The sequence below is a fragment of the Parasteatoda tepidariorum genome, chromosome 6, assembly GCF_982258835.1.
Source record: "Parasteatoda tepidariorum strain Cologne lab strain chromosome 6, Ptep-v5.0, whole genome shotgun sequence".
NCBI lineage: Eukaryota > Metazoa > Arthropoda > Arachnida > Araneae > Theridiidae > Parasteatoda > Parasteatoda tepidariorum.
The window spans coordinates 60226115-60253400 of record NC_141760.1 but is presented as its reverse complement, the minus strand read 5'-3'; the positions used below and the strand labels follow the sequence as shown (position 1 = coordinate 60253400).

The following is a 27286-nucleotide window of genomic DNA, read 5'->3' as shown; positions in this document are numbered from 1 at the left end:
TTAAAAATACAAATTTCTTTATTTACACAACTGTAAAAAAACATCATTAAAGTTTCTATTTGTAGTATAAACCAGTTTTGAAGTTTAACATTTGAAAGATGAAATATAATACACTGATAACTTCACTGTACTCTATTGAAACAGTTAAAGAAAACAAATTTTAAGTGTAAACACATTTTTGGCGATCATGATTAAATTTATTAAAAGCTGTAAAAATAATTAATTGCATGCTTATAAGCACAAATTAGTTGCTTAACAATATAAAAATACAAATCTTCAACATCACATTAAGTGGGAAAGATACATTAACTCTAATTGTAATAAATATAAATAAACAAATTCGTAAATTGTTGACATGCTCATTTAGTTTATGATAAAAGGAACTTTAACAATATTTCACGAGTTCAGGGCAGTTTTAATCTAATGATTCGAAAACTTCTTGCTACTTAAACCTCTAAAGTCCCATAATTTGGATGAACTACCAGAATAGGATCATTTTCATCTTGTTCTCCATCACTTGTGAGGCCTGATTTTGTGAGAGGAATGATAACTTGATCCTTCAAAAATAAAGAAGTAATTAGTAAACACTTGTGTTCTTATACTAATGGCCTGATTCAAAAGAAATTGAAGAAAATAATTTATAAAGAAAATGCAGTAGAGGAACAATTTTTTTACCTGTTTTCTTTTTTTTTTAATAGGTGTTAGTCTATCATTTATCTATCTTCAATTTTTTCTCCCCAGAAGCAGAGATTCTGATATCTACTCACTTTTTTTTAACAGCAATTTTTTTGAAGGCAAGGTATTTTTCCAATAAAATATAATAATATGAAATACTGAGAATTGTAATCTTTAATAATAATGAGAGATAATAATTAAGAAAAATTTTTCTTTTTTTTTTTTCCTTCTTGACTTAGCTATTATCTTTTAAATTTTTTTTTATCTTTTATAATTTTTTAAGGATAACTAATAGAGTTTTCCACTAATTATCATAATTTCTCAATAAGTGTGGATAGCAAGCTGAATTTTTTCCCTTTAAAAAATAAGGTTATATTGAAAATCTGGATTTTTGGAGTTAAGTATTCAGAATTTGTCACATTAGGTGCATTCCGGATAGTCAAGCTTTTACTTTAATTCTTGGTATCAGTAGTAAGATCATTCATTATTATTATTTCTTTTATTATTTTGACGATTAAATACTACACTAATATTTCATACAAAACGCTGAAAGTACCAACACAACATCTAAAATACAGTGGTACCTCGAGATAAGAGTTATTTGAGATACGAGCTGTCGAGCGAGCGAAGTTTTGTTTTGAGATACGAGTGACATTTGAGATACGAGGAACGGCCAGGCAAGTCCTTCTCATCCTCGACAATGCTCCTGCTCACCCACCGAACCTCGAACATGACATCCTCGAAGAGTTCAAGTTTATAAAGGTTCTCTATCTACCACCACTCCTATCCTGCAGCCCATGGATCAGCAGGTGATTTCTAATTTTAAAAAGCTGTACACTAAGCACCTGTTCAGGCGCTGCTTTGAGGTGACAGAAAACAGAAACCTCAAACTTCGAGAGTACTGGGAGGACAACTTTAACATCGTGATATGCCTCAGAATTATTGATCAGGCCTGGCTGAGCGTTGCAACGAGGACCTTGACCTCTGCATGGAAGAAGCTGTGGCCAGAGTGAGTCTGTAGCCGAAAATTGTGCTGTGACCTGAGTCCATAGCTTCGAAGGATTCGAACCCAAAGTGCCAGTGGAGGAGGATATTGGGTCTCTGGGAAAATCCATGGACCTGGTGATGGGTGAGAGAGACGTGAACGAGCTCATCGAGGAGTACTCTCAGGAACTGACGACAGAGGAATTACAAGAGTTACCGTCGCAGCAGCATTCGGGGGTTCTGCAAGAAATTGGTTTCGAGGAAGAGCCAGAAGTGGAGGAGGTTATCTCTACAAGTGAGATAAAAGTGTTCTTGGGAATGTGGGCAAGAATTTCACAGTTCGTGCAAGGAAACACCCCGAAAAAGTTGCATCTGGTCGTGCATCGGAACTATTTCATGACACTCGCCTAACTCATTTCTGCAGCATTCTGAGAAGGAGGAAGAAACAAACCTCCTTGGACAGTTTTTTTTAATCCAGCTAAAAAAGCAAAGACCGGTGAAGAGAAAAACAGTGACTAAAATTAAGCATACAGTAGCATTTAAGATGTGTGCAACTTGCATTTAAGTGATCAAAATACAAATATGTATGCACACTTTATAAAACCAGTTTTTTTTTTTTGCTTTACATTTTCTTTTATTATGTTTTATACAATATTTGTCATTTATAAATACATTTTTCTTATTTAAAAACACGTAGCAAAAACAATTGGGGGTAGCATTTTTGGGGCTGGAACGGATTAATGGCATTTCAATTAATTTCAATGGGGAAAATTGCTTTGAGATACGAGCAAATTGACATACGAGCAAGGTTACGGAACGAATTAAATTCGTATCTCGAGGTATCACTGTATGACTAGAAGTCTGGAATTCCTGTCCCCGTGTTTTCACGCCACCATTGGATGCTACTCTAGAGACTATTACGAGGTGTCAGATCGACAGCCATCACAAGGCACCATGGACTACTATTACTAGGTAATTCCACCATTGATGAATGTCATATTTGCATACAACTCAGTCAAAGAAAATAGGATCAGTTTTAATAATTTTTGTGAAAATAACTGTTGGTGGCATTTTTATTTACAAATTAATTAAAAAAAAAAAACTGGCTGTTTCGAACATTAACATATTAAGTTACACCAGTAACACCTACTTTTTAATTTTTAAATTTCTTTTTTTCAAACTTCAGAAATTTACTAAAAATTGAGGCAAATGTAAATTAACATTTTACAAAAATCATTTTAACAAAAATTATTAGAACTGCTTGAATTTTTTTAACTAAGTTATATTTAGTTATAAAGTAAGTTAGTTTATAGTTGCAGACTTTCAAAGTCTGCAAATATAAACTTCCTAAATGGTTGAATTGCTTCTGTATTGGTATAATAAATTTATAAATCGACTTCTTATATATTTTTTTTTAATTCTTAAATATCCGGAAAAGTTTATACATTTCTCCCCACTCAATTAAATTTTTTATATTAAAAAATTTGATGGAAAATCAATTAACTATGCAAGGAAAAAAATAAAAACATAACAACTTAAGACTAATTGAGGTTAAATATTGCTATAGTAAACACTGCTAATACGAAAATGTTAGTGAAAAAGTTGATAAATACAAATTATGGTTTAACAATTTCAAAAAACATATAGCGTAAAATTATCCAGAGGAGAAACAGAATACATAAGTTACATTAGAAACTTACATGATGAATCAATCTGTCGATTACTTTTTCAACAAGCAGTTTCTTTTGTATCAACTCATTCTCAGTTTCAATATCATTTTCAATTTCTTTTAAATACCAGTTGACCAACTGGCTTTTCCTCATTCCTTCAAAATCAGTGTCTAAAGTAAAAAGAGGCAATTAAATACTGCACACACTTTTGCACATCACACAGGAACTAAAATAATGCATTAAAATATGTAAATTTAAATTAACCTCTTGGCTATGATTTACCCAAAGGTGCGGCAGAATGACAGGTATGATGTACCCTAATACCCCATTTCCATTCGCAATTTAAGAAAACTTAAACCTGTTAGAGGAAATACGGTATAATGTATGTGGTATAATGGTTAAATCCACAACTTTTATGATATTGCAACATCTATAAAAATAACATGTCATTCAAAGTGCTAGTTTATAACAATTTAAACAAAGAAAGCATAAGAGCAATTTTCTGTATTTTAAGAAAGAACATTGTCCTGTTACATAAGAAAAGCACTTATTATATTTATTAAGGTTGGAATGAAACCAAATGTTAGGTATGGCTTTCATGCCTGTTAAACAAAATTTAAAAAAAAAATAATTTTTTTTTGTTTTGTTTAAATACTTATTTTTTGTCTTGGTATAGTTAGTTAAAATTTTTGTTGTTTTGTTTATCTTCTCTGATTTTGTAATTTTCACAGCTTCTTTTTAAGCTGGTACAATTTTATTAAAAATCATTGTACTTGCAGAAATGATTTATTTATATTACAGATTATAAATGATTTTTAATGATTTATTTCTCAACTAAAAAATAACAATTATAATAAATTTATATAATTAGATCTTAGTTTAGAGTAAGAACCAAAAAGTTAAACAGTAATTTTGATAAAGGAAATGCAGTACAGCTATGGATTTCTGTAAAACACTATAATTCAAAATAATATTAAAATGCAATATGGCACACACCTAATCGATTTTATACAGTACACATTTAGTCGTAGCAAAAAGTAAGGTTTACAGTAAAAGTACATATTTAATTATAAAGATAAAAAATATGAAATTGTACTTCAAATTTAATTATTGAACAAATAAATTTTGTATGTCTCTAAATTGAAGAAAAAAAAAAAAAAAAAAAAAAAAAAAAAAGAGAGAGAGAGAAAAAAGGGCTCAACAGAATCGATGTTTTTTTTTTTTTTTTTTTTAAATGTAATAAGTGTAGAAAAGCATTGAAAACATTTTTTTTAAGAATGCTAGGAAATTATCAACAAAAATAATAAATATATAAAATATACTTTTCCACATTTTTAGAAACTTTGCTTAATTTTCTGGCCAAATCTAAAACTAAGGATAAAATTACTAATAGGACTAATCAACTAAAAAAAAAAAAAAGATATTAGAGAGAAATTTTATGGAAAAATTAAAATTGGTGTAACTAGATGGTCATAAGGTTTTAATAAAAGAAAAGGGGCCAAAAAAAAAAAAAAAAAAAAAACAATGTTTAAAAACAAGAACACAAAAATAATTCTAGGTTAATTAATGATTTCTTTAAACGACAAAGCAAATAAAAGAGTTCAGAAAAACATAAATTTTACCTATTAGACAAGAAAATTCAAAATAAAAAACTATAGGGATAAAAACTTCAAAAACCAATGCTCGTAAGTACCTTTGCTCTAACAGCATTCAGAAAAATTATAATTTTCAAGACAAGCACAATATAGTTTATGTAGTAAATAAATTTAGAATGTAAAGCTATACATGGCAGGGCGATCTTCAAACAAAATCAGATATAATCAATGGAGATATAAATTAAAAACTTAAATAATGCAAAATAAATTAGAGAACTATAAAGGCAAAGCTATTGTATACAACATAGTGGGCACATTTTGACTCATGGCTACTGTAGATTTTGTCTACTGACATGGGTGATGTTTTTTTTCTTCATTGCTTTGTTTCTTTGAATGTAATTCAAAACAAATTATCAAAAATTAGGTTGTCATCTACTTAAAGATTAAATTCTGTAGCTGGAAGTTACCTTGCGTGCCAACAGATCCACAAATTATTATATGCAGAGTTTTCTTTATTTTTCTATTAGGCAGAATTTTTTCAAAAATTAGAAACTGTAATTTCTATAGTAATAATTATTTCTAAGCTGGAAAAAAAGTGAGTTTGAATAACAATAGAAACATGTATTGCCCAATGTCTTTTTAAAGTATTTACATAGTTTAATAACATTATCTTTTATTTATTTCCTATGAAAAACACTATGAATTAATTGAAATGCACTAAGTACTAATGATTTTAAAGTAACAACATTACATTATAGCTTTAGAGAATCATATTTTAAAATACAAACAACATTCCTCCTGTGGATTGGAGAGTTTCACCCCTTAGCATTATACAAATAAAGATGCCTAAGTTAATAATTATGGTAAAAATTTTATTAATAAATAATTTATAGTACTCACCATCACATTTACTTTCTTCTTTTTGAAGACACGTTATTAATACATTAGAGAGAGATTTATATTCTTCAAAACTCAATGTCAGTTTTTGAGGTCTCTCTCTTTCAGATGGAGGATCTTCTGAACTTGGCACTGTAAAGTGTTTTAAGATTAGAAATAGAACACTTAAAACAAGTTCTGCAAGATTTATTCTATTCAAAATAGAGTTTACTCAGGTGGGCCCAGCCTAGACAGATTTTTTTCAGATTGGGCCCACTTGACAAAACTTACCTTTATATAAAAAAAAAAAATTTATCTTCATACCAACCAATTTTTATAAAATGAAATAACAATAAAATTTATGAAATTTTAAAAGCTAGAGATAAGTAATGCCTATTATGGCTTCACAATGTTCATTCGTTAATGATTATTAATCCAATTTAATGAGTTCTACATGTTCATTAAAATCACAAATTATAAACTCGGAATGAGTAGAAAACAAATGTTTAAAATTTATTATCCTTTTTCATTATTTCCAAAAGCAAAGAGTATGATAAAGGTTAGCCTAATTTTTTAAAAATTTGCAAGACACAAAGAATTTATACACTGAAAAATACAAATGAATATGCCATGCGTTACAAAAAGGATAAATGCACTTCATTTCATGAATGTATACAGAGCTTCTGGAAATTCCATTAACTTTAAACTAAATTATATGTTTATTTATAATATAAAACTGCAAACATATTTAAGTTTTACATTTCACAAAGAGTAATTTCAGTAACTTCATCATTATGCGATTTATATTTAGAATGAAAAAAAAATAACTAAAAAAGTTATTCAAAAAGCTATTTCTTTTAATAATACTTTTAGTAATAATCAAGTAATTTTTTTTCAAAATGTATTATATCTTATGTTTATATTTAGTATATAAAGAATCTGTATGTAGACTAACTTAAACTTTACAAAATCTCTCTTATCTTCAGGAGAAATTGGGTTTTTAGAAGAAAAAACCTTAGTGGGATGGGTTTTTTTCTCAAAAACACAGGTCTTTGTAAACCCTGATTCAGAAGCACACATGCACTTTTAAATTTAAATTGATGGATTTTTAAATTATTACTATAACTTACAGTTATTTTCAGGAGTTTCACCTGTTTCTTCATCAACATCCATTGCATCTGCTTCATCTTCTTGCAAATTAATATCAGGCTGTTCCACACGTATTATAGATTTATTCAAAAGGCGGAATGCTTCTTTTACATGCTTGGCATATACCTATATAAAATAAATGAAAAATTTAAAAACAAAAAAATCAGGATTTTTTTGGGTACAGTTTATATACATATACCAGACTACTATCAAGAAAGGGAAACGAATAAAAAATTTTTGTTTTGAACAAAAAAAAAGTATTTAAATTTACAACTTTTTGAACAATTTTTAATTTAAAAAAAAGAAGCTTTTGTTAAGTTTATAAACAAAGCCTGGATTTTTTCAACATGTTAAATTTCTACCATGTAGAAAAATTCCTGTGGCCTTCAGAATGACCTGCACAATATTTTTTTAATGCAATTTTTAACAGTCAATTATTGAATGTTAATTTTTTTTTCTGTAAAATTTTCCACACACCTTTGTAATTTCAAGTTACGAAATGTTACAATTTTTGTGCAGCAAAAGAAAACGTAACTTTGAGATGAACACCCGAAATGCAGACAGATAATAGAAATCTTTTTAGAGAATAATAGAGAACTTTTTAAATCAAATCATTCTAAAACCACAGTTTTAATTATTCAGCAATAATAATGCAGTAAATATGCCACACACACCATTTTCGCACAAAAATAATTTGGTTCATGATCTCTTAGTTTACTGTTTAATTAGGTGATTACTGTATTGTTAATTGGGAATAATAATTATTTAAATCAGATGAAAAAGACAAATCAATAACTTTGAAATTACTAAACTTCACCCAACAATACTTGTTACCACATTACCTGAAGAAAAAAAATTTATCGCTTTAAAAATTTGAAATATAATCAATGTTAAAAGCTCATACCTCTTCACTGCAATGCATTTTTGCCATAGCTTCAGATAGACGAACCAAACTTTCCAACTGACGAACTGTTATACGCCAAGAAGATCTGGTTACACCAGCTGCATCTCTCAAACGTAAATTCTGATAATGCTCAACTAGACATTTTTGCGCTTCTTCCGTTATCTGTTAATTATAAAAGTTTCAAGTATAGGAACATGTGAAAAAAGAAAACAATAAAACCTTTTTGCAAAGCTTAATCAAATAAAAAATATATTTAAAAAAAAAATGGAATACGAAGTTAAGGTCGCTTTTTCATTACACCAGCAAAATGCTTTCCCCTTCACTGATACGATAGTATTTATTTTGGCTCTGACAAAGAGATATTGTTTATAGAAACGGCATGTCGGATGAGCACTAACGTACCCCATGAAGTTGTGCCGATTTTTTCCCCTTGCGCATTGGCTTTTACTCTTTTTCTTATATTTTACTAAGAAATCAGTGCCAGTTAAAATTAACATATATATTTTTTTGAATCTATAATTCCAGCCTTAAAATAAATAATTTAATTACAAATGATAAAATTATTTTATTATCCAAGAAAAATGTGCTTTAAAATTTTGACAAGTTCAAAATTGTTGCAAAAATTTGTTATTGCAAAACAAAAAATAGTATTTAAATGCTTTTCTATTTATAAAGTATGACAGAAAGAGTACCAAAGGTAAAACTTTTTTATTTACCATATTCACAATTATTCTAATTTTATAAAGATAGATGGAACCTACCAGTTATTGTTTTCATTAAAAAACTATACATTGAATAGTTTGATTTAAAAATTCATAAAGAAAATAATTTTATTTTCTTTCATTTTCTTGAATTCTCCATACAAGGTTTTAAAAATAATTCTGTTTTAAATATTAAATTTAATATATTTATTGATATAATTTATTATTTGATATATTTCTTGATTAAGATACATTTTTTGATAAGATGCTATTCTAATATAAAGAGGGACAATACAGTTTTCAGTGTGAAATTTTATTTTAAACACAGCTACATTTAAAGTTTTAAACAGTTGAATATTTTAAGAAATACACTTTTGACTGTTACAAATACATACATAAGGGTGTGTGTGTGTGGAGATTAATTATTAATTTTTAGCCAATTTCACTGATATTCAAGTTTCAGTACTTTTAAATGATCTACAATATAAGCTGCACAAAAGTTTGAAAAAATTGCAAAAATATGAAACAAGAGTAAATTAATACCAGTATTCTACTACTGTTTAATGGCATCTTTATGAGAATCTTACTAACGAAACAGGCTCTTTTAAAAAATACTTCTTTAAAAGCTAAACCTAAAAATTGTATACACTTAAAATAATTCATTTACCATGACATTTCATTCTTTTTATGGGAAGTTTATTTTTAGGCCCATAAAATCAATTTATACTTCTAATTCAAATTAATTCTCAGTTGTCTATAAAATATCTCAATGATATATGGAACTTAAAATCAAATTTTTTTGTAAAGCTTTGATGTTTTATTTAAAAATTTATAATGATTTAAAAAATTTTTCACAAAAAAGAGACATTAAGATGTTATATAGAAATTTATCAATAGTGCTTTTTTTAAGGGTGTACGTGTAAGTCCAATAAGATGCAAGTGTTAGCTTTAATTGCTCAGTGATATTGCCTACTACTTCGTGAAACATCACAGTTGTCAGAAGAAAGGAAGGTATAGAACCTAGATGGGCCTGTTTTTTCTTTTTCTTTTGAAATTTATGGCTTTATTACATGTCAGTAATGATTCAACATTTGTTTAAAACATACACAACTTTAAAGCAAAATATTAATACCTAATTAAGAGCGTAACAATGAAAGAACTATACGTAAAAATAAATAAATAAAAAAAAAAAAAAAAAAAAACTATTTTAAACTGTTTAAATAAAAAAATTTCTTATTACAACATAGATATATCTGTGACGTAATTTACACTTAACACAATAAGTTACCAAACTTAAAAACAGCAAACTGGCTATAAAAAATAAATAATAATAATTAAAATAAATACAACAGACTACTAACCTTTGGCTTAAATTTACGAGCAAATGTAATATACTTAGATATTTCATCTAATGTGTAAACTCTATCAATTGATTCTTCTGATTTCTGGTGTAATTCGACGATTCTTCTGGCAATAGCATAATCAGTTACCTTAAAAAAAATAATATCAAGACCATCCAATTAATTTAACAACTAACAAAGAAATTAAATCGATTCTTAATAGAATCAAAATACTCACACTAACAAGGGTTACAACACAATTTATTATCTTTAAAACAGCAAAGTACACCAAGATTAAACAAATTAGCCTGCTTTGCTGCAAAAAACTAAACAAACATAACATTAAATTTAGGCTGTGTTTCAGCAGGAAATGAATCTTAGCTACAAGAGCCTATTGAAGAAAAGGGGGGGGGGGGAATAAAAAAACATTCAAACCTCAGTTGTCTTTTCTAGCATAAAGCCAAATGATAAATGGAAACTAATACTGTTCTAACACACAGAAGATGATTTGATGTGATAACTGATTGCTGTTTGAAAGTGGTGTTTACTCTCGGCGTTACAAGTAATAAAATTACTTATACCTCAGATTCAACATACACATTCTCACCAAATCAAAAATAAAGTTTTTTTTTATTTAAATTATCCACAAAACTACTAGAAATTTCCTTAAGCAAAATATTTGATAATTCTATTAATAGAGCAGTTAAAATTTGCTTTAAAATTTTTTTAAAAATTCAGTCTGTTACAATTAATAAATGAATACTAACCTCACTACATTCATCAACTAAAATAAAAAACAAATCAAATCTGGACATAATAGGAGCAGTCAGCGCTATGTTTTGCTTCAAGGACTTAGCACGATCATAGCGTCCTCCAATAGGATTAGCAGCAGCCAAAATTGATGTTCGCGCATTTAATGTGGCCTGAAAAAAAAAAAAAAGACAGATAAGAAAATTTACAGGTAAATATTAAAATTGTGTTATGTATAATAATTTAATTACATACCTTAACACCAGCTTTTGTTATTGAAATAGTTTGCTGTTCCATAGCTTCATGAATAGCAACTTGATCTCTTAATTCCATTTTGTCAAATTCATCAATACAGCATACACCCTAAGAAAAATTATTTATTTATTAATTTAAATTCTATTAAATTCCTCCACAGGTTTTTTAAAGCAAGCACTGTAAAATAAAAATTCAAGAAATTAAATAAAAGGAGGCATTCTTTTGGGATTGATTTTCTTTGTGAGACTTAGTTTTGTAACATTCCAACAGGAATTATTTCATTGTTTATAAACATAGCTACATTAAAAGTGCCCGCTCTCTTTCTACATAAGTTCGTAGAAACTAAGCCCGACTTCTAACGAAATGCTGAATGACCTTTTGTCTTGTTAACATTTAAATAAAAAAACACCTTAATTGTGCGAAAATGTCATAAAATAGAAAATATTTCCTGACGATTACATATACTATTTACAAATAAAGAAGATTTAACAATTCTCCCTCAATTCAGCTCAGTTATTTTACAACTTATCTTTTCAGTTACAGATAAAATAGTTCATAAATATCGATATTAAATCAGGCTCGTGTCGCGTTCCTAACACCGCCATTAGATTTGGTGAGCTCAAGTGGTGCTAAGAGGGATGGCCAATTGCCAACTTTGTAGCTCTTTGTATATTCCACATGGTTTAAGTGTATGTTCCTTCTTCATAATAACCTTATGCAGTTGTGAGATTGTGCTCAGCAAAGAAGACTTACAAAAAAATCTTTTTAAAAAATATTATTGGTGCATTTTGTTCAAAGTTTTGCCAAACAAACATTAAATTAAGCTGTTATTTACAGTGGAATGTGGTGTCTTTACCATAAACAAGGCAACAATCTATGCTTTAACTATTTCTAAATGGCACCAAAAGAGATTTCATAGTATTTATGTACCATAAAAAATTGCCTAGAATAATGCATAAGTGTTTTAAATTATTTCTGGTACTAAAATTTTAAAATTATTTCCTCGTTAAATCTGAGAATAAAATTGCCCACTAAAAGAGTATATTCTAATAAATTTATAACACTGTACAAAACAAAATTTTGCTTCTTAAATGAGACCTCGTGATAAGTCAGTACTACTGTTTTTATATCAAAAAAGAAAGAAAAAAATTATTTTTGCACCTGTATACATAAATACATTTTAAACAAGATAAATTTTTATTTTTTCCTAGCTGATTTTTAGTATCTGAAAAAATTAGATAAATTAGTTTTTCTAATTTTTTCAGAGCATTCCAATTTTTTAAATTTTCATTAACAATTGCATCCACTGAAGGTTGTAAAAACAGCAGTTTCAATTCTTTTGCAATAATATTCAAATCATGAAAAGGAACTTTAATATTACACGTTACAGATTTAGCATAACCTAATGAAAGATATTGCTATCACACTTTAATAGAAACTTCCAAGGAAAACTAAAAAATAGTTTTAGCTAAACATAACATAACATTTAGATAAACTAACATTATCGGCTAACATCAATGCTCCTGCTTCTATCACAAATTCTCCAGATTCTTCATCTTTTGCCACAGCAGCAGTTAAACCAGCTGCACTGGATGCTTTTCCACTTGTGTAAACAGCCCGAGGGGAGAATTCTGACACTTGCCTATAATAATATGAATTTTATAAGAATTTTCTTTCATTTTAAACACTTCCTCATTCAAAATATATAAATAAGAGAAATCTTTCTTAGCTATCAAATCAATGATATTTAAGACACATTACAAGTGTCTTATGATATTTAAGACACATTACTTTCATTTTAAACACTTCCTCATTCAAAATATATAAATAAGAGAAATCTTTCTTAGCTATCAAATCAATGATATTTAAGACACATTACAAGTGAAAAATTAAATAATTTATATAAATTTTAAATCACTTAAAACAGTAAGTTCAACAAATAATTACATCAGTATCAAAAAATTACTGATATTAGTATAGTACAAATCAGTACAGTTTCATTAAAGGGGGCGGTAAATAACTCGCCAAATTGCGGCAAGCGAATTCGAGATCACAAAGGCAACCCTTCCCTTCTCTTTCTTGACGCAATACTACTGTACTAGGTGGCAATATTGCTATTGAAGTAACACTGCTCGGCAACCTGACAGGCCTGAATTTCTTTTTATTTTTTGCCTTTATGGATTCCACTATTTGAGAATTGCTGAAGAACAAAAAGTCTGTGATTTAGTAGGCCTTATAAAAAGTAAACTCTTGAACTCGAAAGACCATGAGATTAAATTGAGTTTTAAGTTTTTGAGCTGATAGCCTGACAACTGATCATTTATTCAACAAAGAATTAATTTAATCTTTTTTTAACATTATTCCAGGCAACTGCAAACAAAAGCTTGAAATACTGTGTTCTTTCTGAGATTAGGTAGAGGGAAAAATTCTTTGACAATTCCTGGTTTTGGGGAAAAAATTGGTTCTCCCAGTAATGTTTTAAACCTGTGATTACGAATCGTGCAAAATATATTTCATTTTTCTAACATTACATTTACTGAAGTTTTTTCCTACATCTTTTTTACAATACCTATAACAATATAATACCTACTTCTTGCCCGAAATTTTTTCTGTAGTTCTTTTTGCATTGCATCTCAAACCAAGCTCGCTTCTCAAGAACATTGGATACTTTTGTTAGCCTAGTTTCATATGAATGATACTTTTTTTAAAAAAAAATTAAAATTCTAAAAATATGCAACATATACATCATGTGGAACTGCTGCGTGTAAATATATGAATGATTTTTGAAAATTATAATTTGATACAAATAATTTATAGTTTTCCTATATATTCAATTAAAAATTTCAGTGCTAAAAGAAACAACTGTTTGTAGTCTATTACTCCAACATAAAATTCATTCCTGATAAAATGTATAAAACAAAAGAAAAAGGTAAACAAATGATAGAAAAGCTTAGTTAATTAATCTCTGCCAAAACCTCGTTAATAGTTAATCTCAGCTGACATTTTTTCTACATCAATTATAAAACACTATTAAAACTATATCTGATATTTTTTTCTTTCTTTATTAGAACTTTATCGTAAGTTTTCTGTTGTCCATGCGTGAAAAGAATATTCATTTGCAAATTTTTAAATATATATATTAAAGCGCTAATACTCATGACTGCATATCTGCTTGATGTATCATATTTTCATTGCCAATGCGAAAAAGAAATTTCATAGGATAAGTGGAAATAAACCTACATATGCATCAGTGTTTCATATAATATAGATATAAGTAAACGAAATATCTTAGATAAGAACAGGAAAAAATTAAATTTTTTTAATATATAGTTTATTATATGAATCACATCAGAAATGAAGAGACAATGATATATCTTATTTGGAAATTAAGAACTAATATTAATGTATAATAAAATTTTGACTTCTCTCGTTTTTTTGGGGGACAAAATGTAACTTTCTGACCCTGCTGCATATTCAGCTACTCCTGCTTTGGATAGAAAAGAGCATACTCACTTAAGAAACTGGCTTTTTGCAGTGCTAGGGTCACCAACAATGCAAATATTAACATCTCCTCGAAGTGAAGTTCCTTCCGCTGTTGTTTTTGGAACACCACCAAACATCATCAAAAGTATTCCACTTTTAACTTCATCATTACCTATCAAAATTACATAATACTGAATACTCATCTTACACAGAAAGTGAGTTGACAACTTATAATCACCATATAGTAAGAATAAACATCTAAATTTAAAACAGTGAGTTTTCAAAGGAAAAACAATTCTAGCTTTTAAATTATAAACTAAATAAATACAGCTACATTAAGCTTTAAAATAAAAATTTTTTTACATTATACTAGGGACCTCTTTTTGACAGTGGGTCGCAAACATTAAAAAAAGTCAACGTTTGGGCCAACATAAGACTTGTAAAATTGTAATTTTAAAAACGTAAGATGTATATAGATCCTAATTGAAAGTAACATGCAAAATCTTAGTCATAATCATGTGTAAAATTGGTAAGAAATCACTTTTCCCTGCAAGCACTGTATTCGTGGGCAAAAATAAAATTTGAAAAATGAAAAAGTCACAGCTTGCACTAAAATAATAGGTAAATAAAATAATTATTCAGTAAAAGAATGAAAATAACACAGTAGTATAATTCTTTTTTTTTTATCCAAAAAGACCTTAAATACTTTTTTTATAAATAATTAAAATAGTTCTAGGCCCAAGCCATTATTTTTAAGGGTCATTTTTGGTCTAATGCCATTGATTGTACATCCCTGGGATATTAGAACCCATCACTTAAAAAGAAGATGAATCAACACACCATGAATTGTAGGGAAAAGACTTTTAATTAAATTTTGATAAAGATTCTTATCAAGGCTCATATCATATATCTTTTGCCACTCTTGACCAGTCAGCTCCTTTTGCAGAAGCTCGGTAGATTTCATAGGTTCAGATGCAAGCATTTCCACAGCACTAATCTATAAAAAAAATTTAAACAAATATTAATTTGATATCTTAGAGTGTTAATAAAAATGTTTTTTTAAAGTAAAAACAATAGATTATAAATTTTTGGCTTAAATTTATGAGCAAATGCAATAAGCTTTGATGTTGCACCTTCATACTTTAGCGTTTCAGTTGATGCCCAAATGCCCTGAACTTTTCATGGAAGATAGTGATTGATATATTTGGGTATTAATGATATCGTTAAAATTTTTTTTTTATATATTAAAGATAAACACTTGCTAAAAAATTTAATAACAATTGTTTAAATAATCACGCCTTTTAATTTAGCATAAATCAAGCCTACCTTTTAATTAAGAAAGAGGAATTCAATTGTTTGTTTAATAATCATTTCGAGACAGAGAAAAACTTATCAGTTAATTTTATGGCAAATTATTCATTTCTAACCTATTTAAAAAAATGAAATCGTATAAAATTTTGGCTAACAACAGTAAGGGAAAATTGCAGATATTTCTTAAGCACTCCAAAAATCACAGCCATAGTTCAAAACAGTTATAATTAGTGTATGGACACTAGGCTCAAAATTTTCGTAACTTAAGTATTATACAGTTTGACCTAGATTAATTTATAAAAAAGTAAATATATAGCGCATGAAAAACAAAGTAAGAGAAATAAATATATAGTATCGCAAAGAGACAAAGATTGTTAATAACTCTCTCCGGAAGTTCAGTCATTATTCCACAAGATCTGAAAATGGAGTGCTAAATGATATTGCTATTTTTTTCTTTCTAGAAGATGAGTACTTTTAGGGGAAAACTAAGTTTCTTTTAAATCACAACTGCACAATTTAACACTAAAAATATTTGAAAATAAATAAATAAAAGAGTGACACTCTTTTTGCAATGCACTTATGTGTGCTACGAAAAGAAAAAATTATCTAAGAGTGTAAATACCTTTAACTCAGTTGGTATAACAGTAGCTGCCAAAAATGCAGTTTTATAAGACAATTCTCGAACACCCAATGCTTTCAAACCACGGACACCTTCAGTTTCAAACCCTTCTCTGCCTTTATGGCGTGCACTGGATTCTGTTCTTACACCTATAAAAAATATATATCTTTAGGTTAAGGATATAACATGAATTTAATGTATGTGTCATAATTTATACCTAGGCATATCTGGGAACAATTACAATAACTGTAAGAGAATATGAAAGCAAATTATTGCAGCAATGTTGCTATACGTGAAGTTCAAATGTTTAACTGAAAGCAATGTAAAATACTTCGAGAATTTAAAAATTTCCTAACTTTAAGGATTTTAACATAGATCCGGAATAGAGCAGTAAAGTAAATATATGAGTATATATAATAATCTAAATTTTTTAAAGAACTAATATATATCTATACAGACCTGGCATAGAAAGCTGGCTAACATCAGGAACTACAATTAAAGTTCCAATAAAATCAACCCTGTCACCAGGTTGGGCCATTTCAACAGCCTCTGCTCTAAGAATGATCTCCACGCTGCAAGTAAATTTTAAGTGTGAATATTGAATAAATAATAAACTTAAGAAATAAAATTTTACTCTAGGAATAAAAAGCTACCATTTCTTTATCAGATAACTGTCATTACGTTTTATATTGCTAGAACAGCGCACATGCTTTTTTTTTTTTAACAAATAGATTCTGTTAAATCATAGTTACTAATAAAGTAAAAAAATAATCCAATGTAATACACAATATAGACATTTTAAAATATGTAAATCAAATAAAAATATTTTACAAATCAAATGAAAATCAAAATGAGATATTATCTAAATTTAATTTAGACTATCAATTGTGTCATCTCAATTATGGACGTATTAATCTGTTACTAGTATAGTACATATTAATTTGTTATTAGTATAGTACAGACTGATTGATTTGTTAAAATTAGAATAAGTAACCCTTATACTATACTTGAAACAAATATGACTTAGCCTTATTTCAACAAATGAGTTACCGTAAACCGGGGCGAGTCTACCCATTTTTTAAGTTTGTCAACTTTCAAGTGCTCAAACTTTTGTAAATATTAAAGAAAAAAGGCTTTTAATAGGTGTTTCGGAATCGCTATTTATCACTCTTTAAAGCTGTGAAATCGATTTTAGAAAGTATAAACAGTTACGCTGGTACCGTATATTTTTATAGAACTGCTGACGAATCTCTCGTATGGGGCGAGTCTACCCATTCTACTAAAATGAATGTTAACATTGTAAATAATCAAATTTTACTATTAAATTGTTATTTTAGTTACTATATAGGACAGAGGTCGCCACAGTGGTCTATATAGACCCCCAGGGGTCTATTTAACAAAAGCGGGGGTCGATCTGAGACAGGGGGCGAATGGGGGTCGATCCGAATCGGAAGGGTCGAAAAAAAAAAACAGTTCTCAATACGCAAATCACACATACCTAATTAAGTATGTAAAATTTGTGATTTTTTTTTATAATTGACTCAATATCAGCTTCTTCATAAAACATAAATTATTAAACGTATATTTATTGGGGTGAAACAAGTATTTACGTACCCCCCGCGCAGTGGCACGAACTCAGCGCAGTTTATAAGTCATATGCATATGCGCTTGTCTAAATGTCACGTGTGACGAGCATTGACGTTACAAATGCAAATATATTATACGCAGTTTCAGCTATCTTTGCAAACTGTGGTGAATATTTGCAGTGTCATTATTAAAACTTTTATAGTTTTGGATAATTAGTTATTGTTTCGATAAAACCATTCGTTTAGTTTAGATATCAATTTTAATTATCACTGCACAAAAAAGTGGGTAAGCATTAATAATATGGATTATAGTCCATTCCACCTTAAGTTGGCACTGGAGAGAAAGGTAGGTAGACCGGATTACATGGAAACTGGGTTACTCTTTAAGTCAGTACGGGGATGAGGTAGCAACAAAGGGAGAGAAAGTGGCCAGTATTGGCGTTTAAGAAAGCAAAACGCCGATTTTTTTTTTAAACCAAGAATCGTACTAAAATTTTGTACAGAATACGGAAAAGAGCACGATTTTTTAAAGCATTTCTCATAATTATTGTTTTAAGATACTAGTTGTAAGCTGATTTCCTAATTAGTATTTAAAAAGCAGATTTTCTTATTATGATTTTTTAACTAAACGTAACTAATTTTAAACAGAAAAAAATATATATATTTAAAAATATTCTTTTTTGCTGAAATCTAAGTAAATAAAAAAATCAATGCATAGATGCGCAAAAATACTTTGTTTTAAATATTTATTTTTATATTCTTATTTATTGTAGATTAATGTACATTAATTTATCCCACATTGGTGATTTGTTGGGGAAGGAAAAGTCAGCATAGGCAGGAAATCATTGATCATGAAAAATATCATACCTATGTTTTTTTAATATTTACTGTTCTTTTTTTTTTATAAATTAAAAAAATTTTTTCAGAAGAGTTTTTTTTTTACAATAAAATTATTTTTTTCTTCTGAAATATATTTGCTTCTAAGAGACAAAAGAACTTACCTGAAAAAAATATTTAGTATTATCCATTTGGGGGGGTGTACTGTTTGTTCGCCCCCCCCCCCATGTTTTCAGCTGCCATATCCCACCCTCTTAGACTCAACAGGAACTCTTTGAATAACATGATAACCACCTATTCTGGTGGTTATCATGTTATTCATTTAATATTTTAACAGTTGACAGTTCCTTCTACAAACTCTTTGTGTGGTAGCCCTGAATTGAATTCAATCCACAATTTCTCATCAGGCGAAATTCTACTTGGATGGGTAGGCGCATTTCTTTAAAAGAAAATACATATTTTGAAATATCAGAACTTTCCTTTACTTTTCAGGACCTTTGCAGGTGAAAGGAGGCTTAAGAGAAAAATCCGTATAATTTGTTATTTAAGTACAGTAGAATTAGTTAGTCTCGAAATATTTTGTCAGATACTGAAATATCTTAATACTTTCTACATAAAAGAAAGGATTTCTCAGCTTTTTGAGCTTTGTATTTCAAAAATAATTATTAAAATATTGATTAGTTTAAATTAACCTTTCGATGTTTAAAAAAAATTAATGATTCAAATTTTGCGTCTTTTTTGAAATTATTTCAATTCCTATACATTTTATTAGTTTATAACTAACGGATTAACACTTCTATTACGGAAATTGTATTTCAGATAATATTTAAAAGTCCCTCTGATTGAACAAACTAAAAATCTTAAATTTTTACATTATTTAAGTTCCTATAAAAAGCGAATTGTACTTCAGAACTAAACATGGCGCAAAAGACGCAAAATTTGAATCTTTACAGAGATCGAATAAAGCGAAAACAATTTTTTCTTTTGCCGTAAAAAAATAATAATAAAATCACATGTTGAATTAGCTACACAGCAAATATGCTCAACTGTCATCAGTTTAATAATATTCACCTGTCTATTGGGGCAATTGGGGTGTTTTTTTCCCATTTATTCTGAGGGGAAAGAATTTTTCATTAAATATTGTACAGATGAGGTTAATATTTAGAAAATTAAATAATCAAATACAAAAAAAAAAAAAACGAAATAAGAACTGCACAAGAGATAGGACACTTAAGCAAAGCCAAGGCGAATGGAAAAGCTGACTGACCAGTGTAGAAACATAGCCAATTCCTTGTCCTTGAAAACTAATTCAGAGCCAAACTAAAACACCTCCTTCTTCTTTGTACATTCGCTTTACTGAGAAGGTATTTATAAGTTAAATACATTTAAACGTGAAAAACTTCTAATGAATGTTTCAAGATATACTTTTCTTACTATGCAACATTTATTTATATTTGTACGCGCATTTAAACTGCAATTAATTCCAAAATAGCGAAGAACTACTTTTCAAAGGCGGAGCATTACATTTCCTACCTTTCTCTCCAGTGCCAACTTAAGGTGGAATGGACTATAGTACAGCCCGCGACAAAACTATAGCACACTTTGTATTTTTTTACGAGAATTACAAAATTGACCAATTTTGACGAAAACTAAAATTGACCAATTTTGAACCCAATATAGCGAACCTTGCAAAAAAACCCAGGCACACCTATCTCATTGATCAAGAAGCAGTAAATCTTTAGTTACTTTACTTAGTATATCTACTTATATGCATAGTTACTTACTATTTCATAATAAGGTATTTAAATTTCAATGTTAATATATTTTTCATAAAACTATTGTTACACAATCTACTATTACTTTAATAAATGTTTAAAATCATAAAATAAATGTACAAACACAGTATCTAATAGAGTTTTATTTTAATTAACAGAAAATTACTCTTGTGGGGGTCGATGGAGATTTCGAAAAATTATATAGGGGTCGATGATCAAAAAAGTTTGGCGACCCCTGATATAGGATATTTATGAAGTAAAATTCATAACTTTATTATATATTCCATTTTTTTATTCATAAAATAACACAAATTGAGTATTTGATCGATTATCACATTTTGAACACAGTTTTGTTTTTATAATCATTAACATTATAAAATTACATTTTTTTCTGATTATTGTTGATAAAAATAAATTAAAATTAATATAAATTTACAATTAAATAATTAATAAATAATAATAATTAAAGATTATTAACAAAATCATGGCATTTTTTTTTAACATTTAAATCCATTTGTTTTGAGAATATAATTTCGAACCATCTGTAATAATAAATAATAACTTATTTAACTTGCATTAAATAAAAAAAGTTAATTTTATAATATAAAAATTAAAAAATAGGTAAAATAAACATATTTTATATTTACATTTATATTAAACCTATAAATTTTCTTATTAATGATAAATTTATCAATGCAGAATTAAAATAATATACTCAAATTCATTTAAAATGACTTAATTTTAATATAAACAAAGTTTTAATTATATTATTATGCTTTATTAAAACTAAATACGAATGGGTAGACTCGCCTCACGAATTCTGGCTTTTTGTTTACAACAGCAAAACTTACATTCTTTTTGTTTTTTTTTTCATATAAAATTAATGTGATCTTAGTCTTAGATAAGTTTATCACTTAACCAAAGTGAAAATAGTAATAATAATAATATACTTACGGAGCACCAACTAAAAGTTTGCTGATTTTCAATACAAATCTCTCAATAGACGTTTGAACAGGTCGGTTAAAAAGACACCAAATAAATAAAAACGGATCAAACTACTACAGCACCATCTTCCTTAGAATCTGAACTAAGTCCTACGTCGGTAAAATTTTTTTTTATTTGCAATTTAAAATAGTGAAAATTAAATAAAACTAAAATGGGTAGACTCGCCCCGGTTTACGGTATTCCACTAGTCTTTGAAACTCTGAGTCCTCCGTCCTTTTTTTTTATTACTAAAAGTGGGTAATAGTAATCTGGTAGTAGTAGTAGTAACCTATTTAAAAACGTGAAATTTTTTTAAATCCCCAGAACCAGCTTTGGTGTATTTAATGAGCTATAGCTTGTAAGTGAAATCGCTGCAAATTAATATTAGTCTAGTAGAAAGGCAATATTAAAAGGTGCATATTAACAATGGGCAATATTATTACCCAGAACCACTAGAAAGAACTCAGTAAGTTCAAAACTGTTGCAGTAAAAAAAAAGAGTTAAAAAATTTTAACTTTATAATATAATAATGTGTCAACATTTAAGTGAAATAAAAGTTTATTTGAAATATTGATTGGAAAAATAAGAATCTGCCTGGTGAAATTTAAGAAAACCGGACGTTTGAATTGGCACAATTAAAGCAGACAAAACTATTAATGCTTTCCCAAGTTTCTGAAAATTATTAATCAAATATTATTTCTTACAAAATTTGTTGTTGTTGTAGTTCATTTATGTCGCACTAGAGCTGCACAATGGGCTATTGGTGACGGTCTGGGAAACATCCCTGAGGATGATCCGAAGACATGCCATCACAATTTTGATCCTTTGCAGAGGGGATGACACCCCTGCTTTGGTAGCCCGACAAACTGCACGCGAAGTCGAGCACTTTACGGTAGAACAGTTTACCGAGAACCAATACCGCATACCCTCGGTCCCTACACAAGCTGATCCAAGTGGTCACCCACCCGCAGCCAGTGATGCTTGACTTCGGTGGTCTACTGGAACCGTGTCTTAACGATCAGTCCACTGCGGGACCTTACAAAATTTAAAAATACTGTTATATCTTTTTTTTTTCTTAAAGAACTACTTTATATATTTAAAAACAAAATTTAATAGATGAAGAATTTTGAACTAATATAGAAACTATTAATGGAGAATCTGGAGTTAAGCAAGTGTTTATTATCTTTACGTCGATGAAATTCAAAGCCCGCTTCACTGGCTCTGTGTTATAAGTCATATAATAATAATAAAAAATTCTTCTGCATTAAAAGAAAAATAATAAAAAACAAGTAAATAAATAAAAAAAACACATTTATCTACCTTCTAGGAATACTGCCTCTCGGAAGCTCAGCTTGAGTTTCTTGAATTCGTACTCTCTGAAAATCTACAAATCTAGATTTACTGACGTCCAATTGAAAACGTGACCTGTTATTGCAAGCAACATTTCTACAAATAGTAGGCTGTAAGAGGTATTAAATATTAATATAAAATTTAGAATAAAGAAATTAACAAAGGGCTATAAATATCATTATACATACCAACGTATATCTAAATTGCTGCTCAACATCTTTAATGACTGTCTGACAATCCAAGCAAGTAAAAGTTCCACTGACCAATTCTGGATGAACAGGATGTGTTCGAACAACTTGACCACTAATGCGTAACAATGTTCCAATTTTAGAAGCTGTGAGTTCACGAATTCTAAATAGAGAAGGAAATTTTTTAACAAGACCATATAGCATAATATGACTTAACAAATGATTTTGTTTGTATGGTCGAACTTTGATTGATCATTTCAGAATTTTTCAACAAGTATCGCCTTATTTTAACAGTCCTGTCACAAATGCTATTCTTCTATAAGGTTACAAATACCGGTTTAGATTAATATTAAAACTAGCAGACTCTTGAGCCTATCATTCTAAAATCTCATTTATTATTATTTTTTTCAAAATTATCAGATACCGGACTTTTCCCTTCATATTTTATTTTTGAAGCTACTACCAGCTACTGATGAAAAAGAAAGTGAGAATATGTTATAATTCTGTGAAAAAGCATCTAACATCACGATTGAAAGATGTTTGCTGAAAATGTTGAATGAAACTTGTTGATCGAAGTTAAGAAATTTTTTTTTTTAGAATTGCAATTAAAGACCAGTGGAAGGAGCCACAATTAGTACCAACATTTGCAGCGAGTCCTCAAAACCTCAAAAAAAAAGAAGCTTTCTTAATTTGAACAGATCTACTACAGTAGGGAATCGATTATCCAGAACGATCGGGAACATCGCTATTCTGGATAACTGATTTTTCCGGATTTCTGAATCGCTACAAAAAGCCGTTTTTTTTTTGTTAAACCCAACTAAAAAAAAATATTTGGAAATAATCTTAAAAAGAAAAAAAATTGATGAAGTAATACACTAATGATTATTTCCAAAATGATGTTAAGGTAAACATCTTTCAGAAAAGAAAGAAAAAGCCTAAAATCTTATGCGGAGAATTTTTTTTTTTTTTTTTTTAAAAAAATGGCTGGAAAATTTATTGAATTTCGTTCCGGTTTTTTGGTTTTCTGATTTCCGGATAACTGGTTCTGTACTGTACTTCATTTCTTTTCAAGCCATTATTAATTTTTGTTAAAATTTAAATTTCTCATTTTCCTGTATCTATCATTCATAATGAATGATTCCATGAGGAATGATTGATCGAGGTTCTGCTGTATTAGTAATCAAAGAAAAACATAAAAAAGTATAATTACTTGTGTCTGGTAGGGATATCACAAAATCCGATGTACAACTCTTTATCATTATCTTCAAAAGCAGTTTTTTCATGCATGAAAACTTTAGTAGCACGGCATAAATAAGGATATACGCTAACGAAGAAAAAAAAATATTAATAAATGTATAGATACAAAAGTTCCTAATGTTACAACCATCAAGAAATCACAAGGTCAAGGAAAGCAGTATTTCCTCAAAATCTGTCAGTACAATGTTTTAAATTTATGTTGCTAAAAAGAGGAGCTTGAATTATTAAAACTTGGTGAATTTACTAACTTAATTTACTTACCAGTTTTATAACATTATCTTGACTAATGTGAATTTATTGTTTAATTCAATATTTGATATTCTTTCACGACAAATAATAAAGAAAACTTTAAATTACTAAGTTTCTAATAAATAAAAAAAAGTTGAAGAGTAAAACATCACTGAATCAACAGTAGATTGAAAAGTTTTCAGATTTTGTTGGGAGTGGAAGAGCTAAAGTTTAAAATACTATAGATTACATTTTTGATAATTGTTTCAGGCCAATTATTTATTGTTTTACAAGAATTAGGTTCAGCTGCTTTTATCTTTTTTTTGCATCTAGTAAAAGCATTTCTTTTTTGAGTCTTTCTACTTTTAGTTTTTCTAACTGCACCAAAATTTTATTTGCATAAGCTCTCTGTTCGCATTGTGGTAGTCATATTTCCAACAAATCTTATACCTTTTTTTTTAAATATCTCTTTTAATTTAGTATTATTGTAGACACTGCCTGCAAATCCTTCTATTTCCTCCAATACTCGTGTTAAAGTAAAATCCAGCATTCTTTTAGTTTCATCCACTGAACTATCCACCAAATACGATTTGAAGCACTCCTCAGGCTTCTGTTACACATTTTATCACTATCGATTTTAGATCCGTGGATGATCAAGATGATGCCTAGTACAGCAAAACCATAGTTTAATATGAAACAGATTATTTCACAAGAATATTAAAAAGCTTCCTTAAAGCTGCAACTCCTGCGCGACAATAGCAATTAAATTAATTGCTGTCGCACGAATTTCCATTTGCATTTAAGTCTCCTTCACAGGTTACATATATATATAAATAGCAAAATCATGGACATGAACCCCCCTAATTCACAGTAATATGTTGGGTAAAGGCAGAAAAAGTCTATAACTAAACATTTAAAAAGTTTAATAAAAAAAGTACAGCAATTACTAAGCATCAAAAACTGAGAGTTGTTTATAGGCAGGATTTCCGGAAGTAGAAACCATAGTATAAAACTGAATTTAAATTATATATAAAAACCATTAATGTTAAAGTTCACGGCCAAATAAATATTCCTTTATCGTCGCTCTGTTGGTATGCTGCAGATATTGAGACGTTCGTCTATTAGAGTATTTTTTTTTAGGAAAATGTTTCCTTGTACAGAAACTGAATCAAATAGAAATCCACATTATTATGCTTCTTAATCATTCTGACGTGAAACCTCCTTGTTTTATAGTACAATTTATACAACGAAATTAAAATTTTTTGGATATTTTTGTCAAAACTTCAAAATTTTAACAATAGAAACCACATTCATCATGAGTGCTGAAATAAAATTTCAGTGGTAGATGGATTATGGGTTAGATTCCTTTTTCTAACCGTGAGAAGTTTTTCTCTCCATATAATATATAAATGTGGGTTACTTCCATCAAAAAGTCCTCGACAAAGACAAATCTCTGAATACATGATCCAGGAGTTCCCTTGTCTTCTGGATTGGGCTCAAAATTACAAGGATATGAAGTCGTACATTGGTAGTCGTAAGCTGAAAATTATGTTGGCTGTTCAAGGAGGATTATTAAATAAAATAATCACAACAGGTCATAATGCACAAATAATCCCACAGAAACAAAACAAAAGAAAGTAATTCTAGATTTATTAGCCTTAGTCAGATTTTAAGACAGTTTACAATACTTTTTGAAAGGATCTTGATGTGTTATGTCAAAAACCAGTTCTTGAGATCAAAACTCTAACCTTGGATAAAAATATCATAATCATATTTATAACTCATTGACATTATTGCTCTCCTGGCAAGCAAAATTGAATAAAAAGTTTTATTAAGAAAAGATTATTTTAAAACTTACCGGTGATATTCTGTTTGAATTGTGGTAGCTAGATCTTGATTATATCTGTTTACATCTTCAAAACTCACATGCAAAGTATTCCTTTCTGGCCGAGAAAGATCCTTTATATATTCCAAATATTTTGGCAAACCTTCATCATTCATATACCTGAAATTTGAAGAAAATAAAATATCTATAAGGGAAAGAAACTGATAACTTTCTATAACATAAAAATTAAATATGTAATAATTTATATATTCAGATTCAGAATACCTTCAAAAAATAGAAAAAATTTAAAAACTTTGTTACCATTTATAGGAAAAGTTTAGACCTTACACAAAAAGCACTGCATTTTAGGGAACATAATTATTAGCAGATAAAATGAATTAAAAAACTTCGCATTTATTAAGAATTTATTTTGATATAATTTCGTTTCACAATATAAATTTTTCTGTATGAAGATGCATAAAATTTTCTTTAATTTTCATAATTATCAAGGGAAAACTTGAAAGACTTATATAAAATATCATAACTAATACAAGTAGTATTATAAAAAAGGGCAAAACATACTCAGATAAAAAATCCAAGAATAATTTTTGAACTTGTTCCCCAACAGCATCTTTTTTCCGCTGAAAATTAGTTTGTGTATTCGTAACGTCCATTTTTCACAGCAAAATAGTTTGGCTAGATTTATTTTTAATTTGACAGAAAACTTATCAAAACAAAGCTACGCGATAATAATAAATACACTTCGCGCTTTCGGTTCCCGCGTTTTAAGAAAGATGACGATTAAATATCAATATTCTCTAACCACAATCTAAAACATTTTAAATAAAAATAAGTTCCAAAATTATTAATAGACTTCAGTTTAAGGACCAAACATAATATTCTTATTTTTTTCCGAAAATTATAAGTGTAAAAAGAATTTTTAT

At 28.5% G+C, this 27286-nt stretch overlaps 1 protein-coding gene across 1 annotated transcript; it reads right to left on the bottom strand.

Moving 5' to 3' along the window:
* Mcm6 (minichromosome maintenance 6) lies at positions 1-27270 on the bottom strand. Its single transcript, XM_016053522.3, has 18 exons — positions 26925-27270; positions 26376-26522; positions 24243-24356; positions 23033-23195; positions 22815-22954; positions 16772-16884; positions 16316-16461; positions 15223-15379; positions 14413-14554; positions 12400-12541; positions 10900-11007; positions 10662-10817; positions 9916-10044; positions 7854-8015; positions 6931-7075; positions 5825-5953; positions 3360-3499; positions 1-557 (listed from the first exon to the last, which is right to left on the bottom strand). The coding sequence occupies exons 1-18, from the start codon at positions 27014-27016 to the stop codon at positions 447-449; spliced, it is 2436 nt and encodes an 811-aa protein (XP_015909008.1). The 5' UTR covers positions 27017-27270; the 3' UTR covers positions 1-446.
* Positions 27271-27286: the final 16 nt, after the last annotated feature.

What these genes read in the sequence shown, in the direction of transcription:
- Mcm6 (XM_016053522.3), bottom strand. Translation starts at nt 27,016, where the DNA reads ATGGACGTTACGAATACACAAACTAATTTTCAGCGGAAAAAAGATGCT. An exon ending in TCTTTTCCCTACAATTCATG is followed by an intron (nt 14,555 to 15,222) that starts GTGTGTTGATTC and finishes TAATTTTGATAG; the next exon opens with GTAATGATGAAGTTAAAAGT. An exon ending in TGAAACTCCTGAAAATAACT is followed by an intron (nt 5,954 to 6,930) that starts GTAAGTTATAGT and finishes AACACTTTACAG; the next exon opens with TGCCAAGTTCAGAAGATCCT.